Source organism: Trichomycterus rosablanca, chromosome 18, assembly GCF_030014385.1.
Source record: "Trichomycterus rosablanca isolate fTriRos1 chromosome 18, fTriRos1.hap1, whole genome shotgun sequence".
Taxonomy (NCBI): Eukaryota; Metazoa; Chordata; class Actinopteri; order Siluriformes; family Trichomycteridae; genus Trichomycterus; species Trichomycterus rosablanca.
The window spans coordinates 29,249,814-29,263,840 of NC_086005.1; the positions used below are offsets into that span (position 1 = coordinate 29,249,814).

Sequence of the window (14,027 nt, forward strand, 5' to 3'; positions counted from 1 at the left end):
AAACACAGCTCAGTAATAGTGTGTGTGTGTGTGTGTGTGTGTGTGTGTGAGAGAGAGAGAGAGGTCATTGTATTTTAAAGGATAAATAAATGGATGAAGTGAGGTATTAATGAGTGAACTGAGAGCTGAATGTATGGGCATAGCCTAGTGGTTAAGGTACTGAACTAGCTGCTGGGCCCTTAACCCTCAGTTGCTCAGACTGTAACTGTAGGACTGCTTTGGATAAATGTAAATGTATACGTTCATGTATGGGTGGATGAATGAGTGATTGTAAGGGTGGGTGGATGGGTTGATGGGTGGATGAATGAGTGAATGTAAGGGTGGGTGGATGGGTTGGTGGGTTGATGGGTGGATGAATGAGTGAATGTATGGATGGATGTATGGATGATGGGTGAGTGAATGTATGGATGGGTATGTGGATGAATGAGTGAATGTATGTATGGATGGATGGATGATGGGTGAGTGAATGTATGGATGGGTATGTGGATGAATGAGTGAATGTATGGATGGGTATGTGGATGAATGAGTGAATGTATGGATGGATGTATGGATGATGGGTGAGTGAATGTATGGATGGGTATGTGGATGAATGAGTGAATGTATGGATGGATGTATGGATGATGGGTGAGTGAATGTATGGATGGATGTATGGATGATGGGTGAGTGAATGTATGGATGTATGTATGGATGATGGATGGATGTATGGATGATGGGTGGATGGATGAATGAGTGAATGTATGGATGTATGTATGGATGATGGGTGAGTGAATGTATGGATGGGTATGTGGATGATGGGTGAGTGAATGTATGGATGATGGGTGAGTGAATGTATGGATGGATGTATGGATGATGGATGGATGGATGAATGAGTGAATGTATGGATGGATGTATGGATGATGGATGGATGTATGGATGATGGGTGGATGGATGAATGAGTGAATGTATGTATGGATGTATGGATGGATGGATGTATGGATGATGGGTGAGTGAATGTATGGATGATGGGTGAGTGAATGTATGGATGGGTATGTGGATGATGGGTGAGTGAATGTATGGATGATGGGTGAGTGAATGTATGGATGGATGTATGGATGATGGATGGATGGATGAATGAGTGAATGTATGGATGATGGATGGATGTATGGATGATGGGTGAGTGAATGTATGGATGGATGTATGGATGATGGGTGAGTGAATGTATGGATGGATGTATGGATGATGGGTGAGTGAATGTATGGATGGATGTATGGATGATGGGTGAGTGAATGTATGGATGATGGATGGATGTATGGATGATGGGTGAGTGAATGTATGGATGGATGTATGAATGATGGGTGAGTGAATGTATGGATGGATGTATGGATGATGGGTGAGTGAATGTATGGATGGATGTATGGATGATGGGTGAGTGAATGTATGGATGGATGTATGGATGATGGGTGAGTGAATGTATGGATGGGTATGTGGATGAATGAGTGAATGTATGGATGGGTATGTGGATGAATGAGTGAATGTATGGATGGATGTATGGATGATGGGTGAGTGAATGTATGGATGAATGAGTGAATGATCTCAGTAACATTTCTGGTACTTTCACAGCGGTCACGCCCTGGTGGCTCCGCCCACTAGTCACGTGTGCAGTTGTATTAATAACAGCTCGGGCGCGCGCACGCAGTAGCTGTGTTATGATGGGGCAGCGCGCGCGCCTGGTCTGAGGGATCAGTGTGAGGAGAAGTTTTATAGATTTCTGTAACCAATTATTCATTATTGTCGATTACAAAAGTTATAAAGGAATTAAAATCTAACAGTGTGTGACAGTGAGGAAGAGTTAGCGGAGGATCAGCGCTGTCAGAGCGGAGAAGTTGATATCTGTGTAGTTAGCGCGGTGCTAACGGCTGAGAGGAAATCCTGTCAGAGCTCAGCCTGAGGGAAACACATTAATGATCTAATATCAGCTTCTGTCACATCATTATAACTGAACAGTGTTTATAAGCTCAGATCTGTAACCGCAGCAGAATGTTCAGCTGGGTGAGTAAGGAGGGGAAGAAGAGGGATCCGGAGCTGTTCGAGACGGTGGCGGATGGACTGAAGCGGCTGTACCGGACTAAGCTGCTCCCGCTGGAGGAGATGTACCGCTTCCATGATTTCCACTCACCCGCCCTGGAGGACGCGGATTTCAGCAACAAGCCCATGGTGCTGCTGGTGGGTCAGTACTCCACCGGCAAAACCACCTTCATCCGACACCTGATGGAGCAGGACTTCCCCGGCATGCGCATCGGACCCGAGCCCACCACCGACTCGTTCATCGCGGTCATGCACGGCGAGCAGGAGGGGGTGATACCGGGGAATGCCCTGGTGGTGGATCCCAAAAAGCCCTTCCGCAAGCTCAACTCCTTCGGAAACGCATTCCTCAACAGGTACCACCACTGTTCACTCATTCATGTACACATTTACATTTACATTTAGCAGACGCCTTTATCCAAAGCGACTTACATTATAGTTACAGTCTGAGCAATTGAGGGTTAAGGGCCTTGCTCAAGGGCCCAGCAGCAGCAACCTGGCAGTGGTGGGGCTTGAACCGGCGACCTTCTGGTTACTAGTCCAGTACCTTAACCACTAGGCTTGCCCTTAGCCTACATTTATTCATTTACTCACTCATTTACTCACTCATTTATTCACTTCTTCCTTTATTCACTCATTCATTTACACATTTCTGTAAAACCCATGTAGCAAATAATCGAAAGCACTGCGCTGGTAAACGCCTTACTTACCATGTATATGATTCATTTATTCACTTATTCATTTAGCCTAGTGGTTAAGGTACTAGACTAGTAACCAGAAGGTTGCTGGTTCAAGCCCCACCACTGCCAGGTTGCCGCTGTTGGGCCCTTGAGCAAGGCCCTTAACCCTCAATTGCTCAGACTGTATACTGTAATGTAAGTCGCTTTGGATAAAGGCGTCTGCTAAATGCAGAAAATGTAAATGTATTCACTTATTCATGTATTCACTCACTAACTTATACACTTATACATTTAAACTCTTAACTCATCAAATACACTTTATTCAACACTTACACATCTGTTTCTACATGTGTACTACATTCACTCATTTATCCACTCATTCATCTGCTCATGTACTTATTCAGTTCATAAAATACACTTCGCTTAACGTAGACACACACCTTTTCCAATAGCTGTCACCTCCACTATATGATCATATTAAAATCTAACATAACCCCCACCAGTGCAATAAGTGAGTGATTTTGCCCCCACTGTGTCAGGTGTAGGTCACACAGAGGACGAACCGAGTCACCTTGTGTTATTAGAGGCATGAGTTTAAATCCTGTTACTGCATCCAGCACCCTGCAGGCCACGCCTGGATCTCCTACATTATTCAGCACTTTACTTTCCATTTCATTGTAGCCTACAGCTGTTTCATGATCAGGAGAATCACGTCCCACCAGATCAGCAGGGTTTGTAGTAGGGATGGTCTACTCTGAATACTCTGATATTACCAGCCAGTGATCTTCTGGTCTCCTGGGTGGAGTACAGAGTTAGTAAGGAGTTTCTTCTGGAGTAGATGGTGGAACTACAGTTACTCAGCCGTGTGTGTGTGTGTGTGTTGTGTTGTGTTGTGTAAGCAGTAATGAAACAGGGCGCTTTAGTGCACTTTTATGATCTCCAATTTCACTTTGTGCTGACAGATTCCTGTTAGATGAGTTTGGACTGGTCCTTTATGCTCCACTTCACTTTATCATGGCTCAGTAGCTGTGCTGGGCATAAGGGTGGGTCTAGATGCTCTTCATTCATTAAAGTCAGCACTGTATTCTGATAAGGTTTGCAGTAAGTCAGGAGCCAATTCCAGAGACCTTGAGCAAGCAGGAATTTAGCCTGTACAGAGTTACAGTAGTGTTAAAAAAAATAGCAGTCCAACACCATTAACCTGATAAATCACTGTTTTTAGTAGAAGTGATATTTCTACATAGCAAAAAATTTACTTGAAAGTGTAGTAGAGTAATGACAACAAAACAAACCCAACAATTAGAACATGCATCCCACTCATTCTGAGTAATCGAAGCATTGATTGAAAGGGGGTTGTTCAAAATAATAGCAGTGAGGTGTTTAATTGGTGAAGTCTTTCATTCATTCTGCAGAAGAACGGGTGTCAATTTTGGCCCTTATTTAATGTAGGGGGGGGGGGGGGGGGGAATGTTGCACAGGTTGGTCATAGCGCATTTCCTTCTGAAATACTGGGTAAAATGGGTTGTTCCAGACATTGTTCTGATGAACAGCGTACTTTTATTAAAAAGTTGATTTTAGAGGGAAAAAACATACAGAGAAGTTCAGCAAATTATCGGCTGCTCATCTAAAATGATCTCAAATACCTTGAAGTGAAAACCAAAACTTGAAAGACGCAGAAGGAAGCGTGGAACTACTGTTCAAATGGATCGAAGAATAGCCAAAATGGCAAATACTCAGCCAATGATCACCTCCAGAAAGATCAAGGAACATGTGAAGTTACCAGTGAGTACAGAAGATGATGAAGTGAAGCCAATTTACCAGCAAGAACTCCTTGCAAAGTCCCGTTGTTGAGAAAAAGACGTCCTGAATGGGTTCAAATCTGCCAAGGAACACATTGACTGGTCCAAAGAGAAATGGCTCAACATTTTGTGGACTGGTAAAAGCAAAATTGTTCTTTTTGGGTCTAGTGGCCGTAGACAGTACGTCAGACGACCCTCGAGCACTGAATTCAAGCCACAGTTCACTGTGAAGACAGTAAAGCACGGTGGTACAAAATGATGATATGGGGATGTTTATTTATACCATGGTGTTACACCTATTTATCACATACGAGGGATCATGGATCAGTTTAAATATATCAGAATACTTGAGGAGATCATGTTGCTCTATGTTGAAGAAGAAATGTCCTTAAAATGGGTGTTTCAACATGACAATGACCCAAAACATCTTAGTTACAGACAAACAAGATTGAGGTAATAGAGTGGCCAGCACAACCCCCTGACTTTAATCTCATAGAGAACTTGTGTTCTGATATCTGAAACACGTTTTTTTGAGGCAAAACCCAAAATTGCAGAAGAACTGTGGAATGTCGTCTAATCATCCTGGACTGGAATTCCTGTTCAGAGGTGCCAGAAGTTGGTCGACTCCATGCAACACAGATCTCGGAAACAATTGTTATGCCACTAAATATTAGTTATTATTAGTTAAATATTAGTTAAACATTTTTTTCAGTTTACAGATACATTTTTTGAGTTTTTAAAGAAAAATGCTGCACTGCTATTATTTTGAACAGCCTAATATTCATTTTTCTTAACTTTCTGTAAAGGATGAACACAAACTGGCTAAATTTTGTTAATGTTTTGATGTAGAATTGAAAGTGGAGTATTTTCAGTGCATTTGCATTTATGGAAATAAAAGTTATAATGATTTTGTGCTTTATTAACTTTTTTAAAACCACTGCTATTTTTTTGAACACTACTGTATATCAGGGGTGTGGGTGTATTTTTAAAAACATGTGTTAGTTTTCATTTTGTGGTGATGTAGATTTGATATAGCGATACTGGTTGTGGTAAATTTCGTAACACACAGTATACAGAAGGTTGTGAGATGTTTATCAGAACAGTATGAGGTTTGTACCAGTTTATTGAACCAGGGGTGGGTAGTAAACAATAAGTACAATTAAAATATTTTTGGTGGAATATTTAGTACATTGGATGGCATTTGGAACTCGGCTGTTTCTGCAGCCTGATTTATAAAAGACAAAAATATTTAATAACAAAAAATGACATGTGAATCCCTGTAGCTTTCTGGACTGATCAGTCGGACCTTTACAGTGCAGCTTCAGTCATCACTGTACTCTCACTAATGTGGGATAAAGACTTTATGTGTTTGTAGCTATGTAGCTGTACTGGTTTTGGTTGTGTAGGGTTTATGTGGTTATAGGTTTAGGGTTTATGTGGTTATAGGTTTATGTGGTTATAGGTTTAGGGCTGAGGTGGTTGTGGGTTGTGTAGCCTTTAGGTGTTAGGGAGACTAAGCTGTTCCTCTTGTACTGAAAGGGAAATGAACCAAGTGAATGTGTGATTTAAAGTTCATCTACGGAGTGGTTGCATTCCAACTGGGTCAGCTAAGAAACACCTCAGGAACGACTGACAAGCAAACACAGGAAATAAATGTGTGTGAGTGTGTGAGTGTGTGAGTGTGTGAGTGTGTGTGAGTGTGTGAGTGTGTGAGTGTGTGAGTGTGTGTGAGAGAGAGAATTTAGGACTGTTTGCTTCAGTAAAAAGAGCAAAGGTACAAAGAGGATGGTGAATGAGAGACAGGATCCCAGTTTTTTTTTCTTTATCATTTCTATAGTTCTATAATTTAATATCTACAGCAACATGAAACTAATGTAACATAAAATGAGACGTGTACAGAGGCACCTTTTATATTTTATGTTTTTATTTCTTTCCAACATGTTGATTTCAGTTAATAAACAGCAATCGAGCAGTAGAATATGTAGATTTTGTAGACATGTGCAACGTTTTACTATTTAAAAAATAAACAACGCATTAAATTTGACTAGCGGTGTGAAAACTTTTGCATAGTACTTTAAAGTTGTTTTACTCTGATCATTTACACGTAAAAGATTTAAAGTAAGCCACTGACTACACCACTGAATTATGCACTGTTAACAGTACACACGCTGTGAAAGAGAAGCTGATTAGTGTCTGGTGATTTTGTGAGTTATTTACTTTTGTTTTCATTTTCTGCTGTATTACAGTGATGTTAGTAATTTAGTGTCACATTATTTATTTTATCTTTTAATATCTTCCAATCCACTGTGTTCAGTACCAGCCTGTATAATCCAACACTGACTGTACATCAGTCTACTGTCACCCTTCACTTTTCCCTTGGTGATGTCACACAATCATCTGATGTTTTCATTTTGCATTTACATTTTTCCCTGCTGACGTCTTTTAAATGGGGGAATTTGGGTGGAACGCCAGGTTGTCGGATCTTGAGGGAAAACAGAGGACTGTTGGAATGTGGAAAATGATCAGTCTGATTCAAAACAGCAAGAGGGAGAATTCCTGCCCTCCATTATTTACTTTTAATTGTTTTTAAGTCTCCTTCAGTGCTTTTCACAGATCTGATTTATACCCTAGGGGGTGGGGGTGCTGGGGTAGTGGTGAAGCTGAGATTTTGCTAAGGCTGAATGGATGTGAGATGTTGTTGTAATTATCAGATGCTGCTGTTACTAAGGGCGCATTATTGATGGGATTACCATGAACTCCTCCTCACGTCTAATGCTTGTGTCCAAATGCCGGTGTACAGTGAGTGTGTAAAGCAGCTTTGTGATGTGTTTGCAGGTTTGTTTGTGCTCAGCTGCCCAATCCGGTGCTGCAGAGTATCAGTATCATCGACACACCAGGAATCCTATCTGGAGAAAAGCAGAGGATCAGCAGGGGTGAGTACGTCAGCACGGCCCCAGTCCAAACACCACAGTTTAGGAACAGCTGAAGCTCTAAAGAAGTGCTACAAGATTCTAGATTCTTTATTGTCACTACACAGAGTACAGTGAAGTTAAGCAGCCTTACCGGTGCAATCACATGTATTAATACAATAGATGAACCCTAGGGTTTGTGTTTAGCTGTTAAGTTCTCTTAACTAAACACTAATAGTCCTCTGGTACAAAGACTGTATCTCAATGCAGTACAATACCACAGACAGTAATTCAGTCCAATCAAGACAGTAGGTTACTGTGCAGTACAGTGCAGACTGGTGGGCAGGCATGTGGATTAAATAATATTCACTCATATAAACAGTAGAGACTCAACAGTACTAACACACAGTGCTGATCATAAAACAGTTTATACAAGTTTAAGGTTAATCCAGCATTGAGACCAACATTCCTGGTTCTGTTTTTTTCCTATGGGATCAGTGTTACAGCGCTTCTCGTGTCCTTTTGTTCTAGCAGATTTATATTTAGCCGTCCTGTGTGTGAGAGAAGTGTATGTGTAGATCTTGATGGAATAAGGAAGTGTGCTCTGTCCTGTAGGAGGAGTGTGGACCTGGATGAGAGTGTTTAGAAACACACATGATGATAAATGTTTACCAACAATGTTACATAACTGCTGGTGACACAGCTGCAGTGATCCAGAAAGACAAAACCACCTAAAAATAAACAAAAAAATTAATTTAAATAAAACATTAAGAAACTTCTGGTACTAACTACTCCAGGTTTCATTATGAAAGTACAATAGGCGGTGCGGGTCACGTCTCAATAAAGAGGCGCCAGAATACTGCAGCTTGAAGCGGAAAAGGATGATTGAGCAGAAAAAGATGAGACCCAGTTACAGCTGCTCAGTCCACCAATGTGTGACAACCTGTGTTCTCCAAAAAAAGAATAGTGAGGGGACATTTTAAAATTCTGCAGTGGCTATAAGAGGAGCAGAGCAGCTACTCCACCACCTAATGCTGCCCACGTTCAGGTGTGATGGCAAAATGCAACCCGGTTGAGTTCCCTGCAAAGAAAACATCACATTTTAAAATGAAAACAAACATTGTAAATTCTTAAGCCACTAAACAATCGCATGCAGCTCATCACTCGTGTAGCTAACGTTTCTGTAATGATATAAATCCAACATGAAAATGAGTGAAAGAACGAGCTGGAATTAATGAGAATAAGTAACTCCATTATTAAAACAATATTCACACACACACACACACACACACACACACACACACACACACTCTCTCTCTCTCTTATCACGTGAACATGAATATATGGGAAGTGGTTTGAAGGTCAGGGCTCTGACTTCCTTACACTGTTCTCTCTGACCCTGTGTGGAACTTTCTACTCACTACAGCCTCAATCATCAGAAGTTCTTAACAGGATACTAACATATGGAATAAAAAGTCTGTGTGTTTAGTGTTTTACTAGCTGAGTTAATGACTTACAGAGATATGTTGACTGTAATACCCCACTAAAGTCTGACCTTTGACCCCACTCTTTCCTTTAGCAGATTATTAGTGTGTGTGGACTCCATCAGTAAAAGTGATTTAATAAAACTGCTGCTTTGATGTAAACAGCTAAAAGAGTAAAATGAGGTGGAATGAGCTTCTGTTGATGCTGGATCAGTAATGAGGAATCAGGAGCATATCAATATTCTAGAACTTTCCATAGTTTAAAATGGCACAGCTGCAGAAATCATAGACGTTCCAGCTCTTGGTGCGTCCCGCACAGGTGTATGTAAACGTTCAACCTGAACAGTGTGTTTGATTGGTGGAAGAGTTCAGCAGGTTGCTCAGTAGATGTACTGGAGTCAGTAAATGATCATGGCAGGGTTATATGGAGCTGATCTTCACCTGATGGTTGAAACCTTTGTGCTGCTGTAGTTAAACATTTACACTGAGCATGCTCGCTAAATCCTGCACTTTAACTATCTGATAAAACCAGCAGGATTTGGGACACATCCCGTGGCCTCTTGTAGAGGATGTTGGTGTGCTTGAGTTAGCAGAGTAGCAAAGTTTACATTATTTAATGAAATTACCTAATTATTTTACATTATGAGCTAAACTAATAATCTGATGAATAATTCCTTTAAAAATACAGAATATGTAAATGATCTAATGGTTAGCATAGGGGACTCTCATTTCACTAACATACTGCTCTTAGTAAGAAACATTTTTGAACCTGAACAGAGCTTAAAATAATGCCCATAAATTAGTTTTCAAAAGAAACTTTCAGTAAGAATCGTTTTTTATACTGTGCACCACTGATTTAATAGCAAGAGTTTGTTTAAATGAAGGATCCTTAAAGATAAACTGCTTCCCTGAACAACAAACAGAGGTGGATATTATACCAGATTCAGCACGGTTATAGCAGGGTTATAGCAGGGTTATAGCAGGGTTATAGCAGGGTTATAGCAGGGTTACAGCCCTCCTTCCTACATCCTGTCAAAATGCACAACTCATAGTTATCATTAAGGAAAAGCCACTGAGTGCTTTTTATCAAGTGTGTGAAGTATGTGTTGTTTTGTTCCATGTGTGTGTGTGTGTGTGTGTGTGTGTGTGTGTGTGTGTGTGTGTGTGTGTAGGTTATGACTTTGCAGCGGTGCTGGAGTGGTTTGCTGAGCGTGTAGATCGGATCATCCTGCTCTTTGATGCCCATAAGCTGGATATTTCGGATGAGTTCTCCGAGGTGATCCGTGGTCTGAAGAACTATGAGGACAAGATGCGTGTGGTGCTGAACAAGTCTGATCAGATCAGCACTCAGCAGCTCATGCGGGTGTACGGCGCGCTCATGTGGGCTCTCGGGAAGATCGTGAACACCCCTGAGGTTCTGCGGGTCTATATCGGATCGTTCTGGACGCAGCCTCTGCTGGTGGCAGACAACCGGAAGCTGTTTGAGGCTGAGCAACATGACCTGTTCAGAGACATCCAGAGCTTACCACGAAACGCCACACTGCGCAAACTTAACGACCTCATCAAGCGGGCACGCCTTGCAAAGGTATATTACACCCTATAGCCTATAGGCTACACCTTATAATCTACACTGCACCCTGTCACACTGATACACCAACACTGCACAGCTCTGATCATGTAAATATGATTCAAATCCATGATTATGTTCTACAGTGCTGCACACGTCCAAGTGATTCATTCAGAAGTCTAAAATTAAAGCTCCAGGATGTACCTGAATCATTCAAGCTAAACATGTTAGTACAGCACGTGATCCCGGGTTATAACCTTCTAATGAGCAGCACAGAGCGACAGTGACAGTAAAAGCTTTATAAGCTTTAAAAGAATAAGAAACAGAAATTAATTAAAGCAAAATGACTAACAGAAATATGTACCTTAAGTTCAGTCAGACATAAAATAAAGTCTGCGTTTTAGGACTACCGTCCAGTGTGGGTGTAGGTACTGCAAAGCTTCATTATATCGTGATGGATGGGCCTGTGACACTCTCCTCCACCAGCAGGGGGTGCACACCACACTCATCAGTAGTTCCAGATGTACTGCAGTCTCAGGGGCTCTCACACTGCAGCTGAACTCAACACTGTATAAACCGGCTATAAGTTCAGCTCAGCACTGAGTCTGTGCTTTGTAAATGACTAGTGGTAAGAGAAGGTAAGGGAAGGTGAGTGATGGTAAGGGAAGAGAAGAGAAGGTAAGGTGAGGGAAGGTTGACGGCTGAGGATGTGTTCGCTTTATTTATTTATTTTAGCTCTCTAAAAAGAAAAGTGAAACTTTAAATGGATCAATACTCAATAAAACATAATAAAACACTGTGTGTGATTCCACTGTTTGAAGTGTAGTGTACACTGGGGTTTAAGGTGGGAGGTGCAGTGGGGGGTGCACTAACTCTCTCAGCATTCCTGTGTGTGTGTGTGTGTGTGTGTGTGTGTGTGTGTGTGTGCAGGTACAAGCGTACATCATCAGCACCCTGAAGAAGGAGATGCCTATGTTTGGAAAGGAGAATAAGAAAAAGGAGCTTATTGCTAATCTGGGAGATATTTACACCAAGATTGAGAAGGAGTACGGGATCTCTCCAGGAGACTTTCCAAAACTCTCCAAGATGCAGGTACAGGTGTTGTGGGGTAACAGTGGTGGTATTGCTGGCAGGGATGGGACTGTGTCAGCAGGGATGTATGATTGTGCTGAGATGATGAGGTATTGCTTTGGTTAGTAGTGTTTTGGTATTGATTTGTATTATTGTTTTCTCCTCGTGTACCTACAGGATCTGCTGCAGTCTCAGGACTTCAGTAAGTTCCAGGCTCTTAAGCCAAAGCTGTTGGAGACCGTGGATGATCTGCTCGCAAACGATATTGCACGTCTGATGACGTTGGTGCGTCAGGAGGAATTGGCCACGCCAAGTCCTGCGGTGCAGGGTGGGGTCTTCGAGGGCTCGTCGGGCAGGCCTTTCAGCGACGGATACGGAGAGGGAGTGTCTGAGGGCATCGACGAGCTGGAGTGGGTGGTACAGAAGGACAAGCCCACCTACGATGAGATCTTCTTCATGCTCTCACCTGTCAACGGCAAAGTGTCGGGTGCCACTGCTAAGCGTGAGATGGTCAAGTCCAAACTGCCCAACAATGTGCTTGGAAAGATCTGGAAACTTGCTGACGTTGATAATGACGGTTTTCTTGATGATGAAGAGTTTGCTTTGGCCAATCACCTCATTAAAATCAAGCTTGAGGGGCACGAGCTCCCAGCTGAGCTGCCCAATCACTTAGTGCCTCCATCCAAACGCCTTTAATTAGTCCAAACTCCTGTAGAGAATAACCACTAACCCTTAATCACGAAGGCCTTACCCCTGATCACCTGATCAAAGCAAATCTAGAGGGGCATGAGCTGCTCGATCACCTGAACCTCCATCCACATGTTCTCATTAAAATCAAGCACTACACAAGTAAAATCTATTACCTAGGATCTGAGCCTTTAAATCAGGGGTCCTCACATTCCTTCAGTGTGTAACAGGATCCAGGACCAGTTCTGAATTTACTGGCCAGAATTAAGGACCCTAATCACCTTGTCATAGCAAAGCTTGGAGAGCTCGAGCTCCTAACCAATAATCCAATCACTTTGTGGCCTCGTCCAAATGATCAGCTCAAACACAAATCTAACAGTATCTAACCACTAAATCATAATCCCTTCATCAGAATCAGTAAGTAGTCCAAACCATGAGGATCTAAAGCCCCAACTCTTAGACCTTACCACTAGTGTTAGGGTTATGTAAGGGTTAAAGAGCCCGGTCACTTGCTGTCTGACCACATGTGCCAAATAAATTCAGCCATAAGATCAAAACCTTAATGCCTAAATCCTTAATTACTCGATCACTGTGAATTACCTTTAACCTTCATCCACATAAATAACACTAAACTTAAACCTAAACCACCTGCTACCTCCGTCCAAAATCTACTCACTAAAGATCAAACCATCAGCTTTCACTCCTGGTGCCTCACCGTAATGCTTTAACTCATTATTTCACTTTGTAAACATGTACCTGCAACCTGCATGTGAACAGTGTTTTTACCTGTAAGCACCTTTTTATTTTTAACTAATTTAATTTAGCATTTAAGCTCCACCCACATTCATTCACCTGTCCTAATCCACCAGTCACTGTAGTGCTGTGCTGTGGAAATGAGCTGCATCTGTTCACTGTTCAGAGTGTAAATCACATTTAACCCTAAATCATACATTCTAATGTAGACTAAAGCTCTGACCCCCCTCACGGCTGAGCTCATTATTGTGAAGTGATCAGAGTGAATTACAACACAACACTACAGGCTCCATATTACACACACTGTATTATTACAGGAGGAGCTCCTCACTCCTTTACATTTTCATTTTCTCCAAATATTCATTATTCTAATCATAAGTAATATAAAGAATTATAATTAATATTAGTCTTTAGTGTATCTAATGTAATAAACAAGTTTATTATATGTATTAATCATTTCAGTCTTAACTCTTTTTGGTTTAAACATGTTAAACTGTTTGTTTTCCCAGTTCTCTATATATTCAGGTTAATAATTTCTGATTTATTTTATAACAGATTTGACATTAAACAGTTTAAACAATCAAACACAAACACATCTCCAGCTACACAAGATAAATGCATTGTTGTGTTTACTAATGTGCCAGAACATCATTTATAATTGCAGTGTTAATGGTGGACAATACAGCCCCAGCTCTCTGTTATGTTGGATTAAACTTTATATTGCAGTGATGATGTACGCTGTATGATTAAAGAAAGAGAATAATAATAATAATACTAATACTAATAATACTGCATTACAACCTGCACTCCAAACTAAACACAGCGTTATTCTCACCTCATCCTAACATTTACTCAAATCTCAGTGTGTGTGTGTGTGTGTGTGTGTGTGTACTCAGTGCATTGTTTAATGTTTTATTATTTACACATGTTTATAACATTTAGTAAATTTACCCTGTTTTATTTAACTTTCAAATAAAGTTTGGTCTGTGAAACCTGTAACATCATTCATTCATTCA

At 41.2% G+C, this 14,027-nt stretch overlaps 1 protein-coding gene across 2 annotated transcripts; it reads left to right on the forward strand.

The window, feature by feature from the left end:
• The first annotated feature begins 1,305 nt into the window (after positions 1-1,305).
• On the forward strand, positions 1,306-14,003 carry ehd1b (EH-domain containing 1b). 2 transcript variants are annotated; one of them, XM_063014600.1, is made up of 6 exons: positions 1,688-1,724; positions 1,819-2,417; positions 7,376-7,473; positions 10,106-10,518; positions 11,431-11,592; positions 11,749-14,003. In XM_063014600.1, exons 2-6 carry the CDS (start codon positions 2,017-2,019, stop codon positions 12,265-12,267), a joined length of 1,593 nt encoding a protein of 530 aa, XP_062870670.1. In that variant the 5' UTR covers positions 1,688-1,724; positions 1,819-2,016; the 3' UTR covers positions 12,268-14,003. The 2 variants fall into 2 exon arrangements, with proteins under 2 accessions (XP_062870669.1, XP_062870670.1); XM_063014599.1 differs by having other exon boundaries at positions 1,306-2,417.
• The last annotated feature ends 24 nt before the right edge of the window (positions 14,004-14,027 follow it).

Coding starts and splice junctions, on each gene's coding strand:
- ehd1b (XM_063014599.1), top strand. CDS start 2,017: ATGTTCAGCTGGGTGAGTAAGGAGGGGAAGAAGAGGGATCCGGAGCTG. Junction 2,418..7,375: donor GGAAACGCATTCCTCAACAG/GTACCACCACTG, acceptor ATGTGTTTGCAG/GTTTGTTTGTGCTCAGCTGC. Junction 11,593..11,748: donor CAAAACTCTCCAAGATGCAG/GTACAGGTGTTG, acceptor GTGTACCTACAG/GATCTGCTGCAGTCTCAGGA.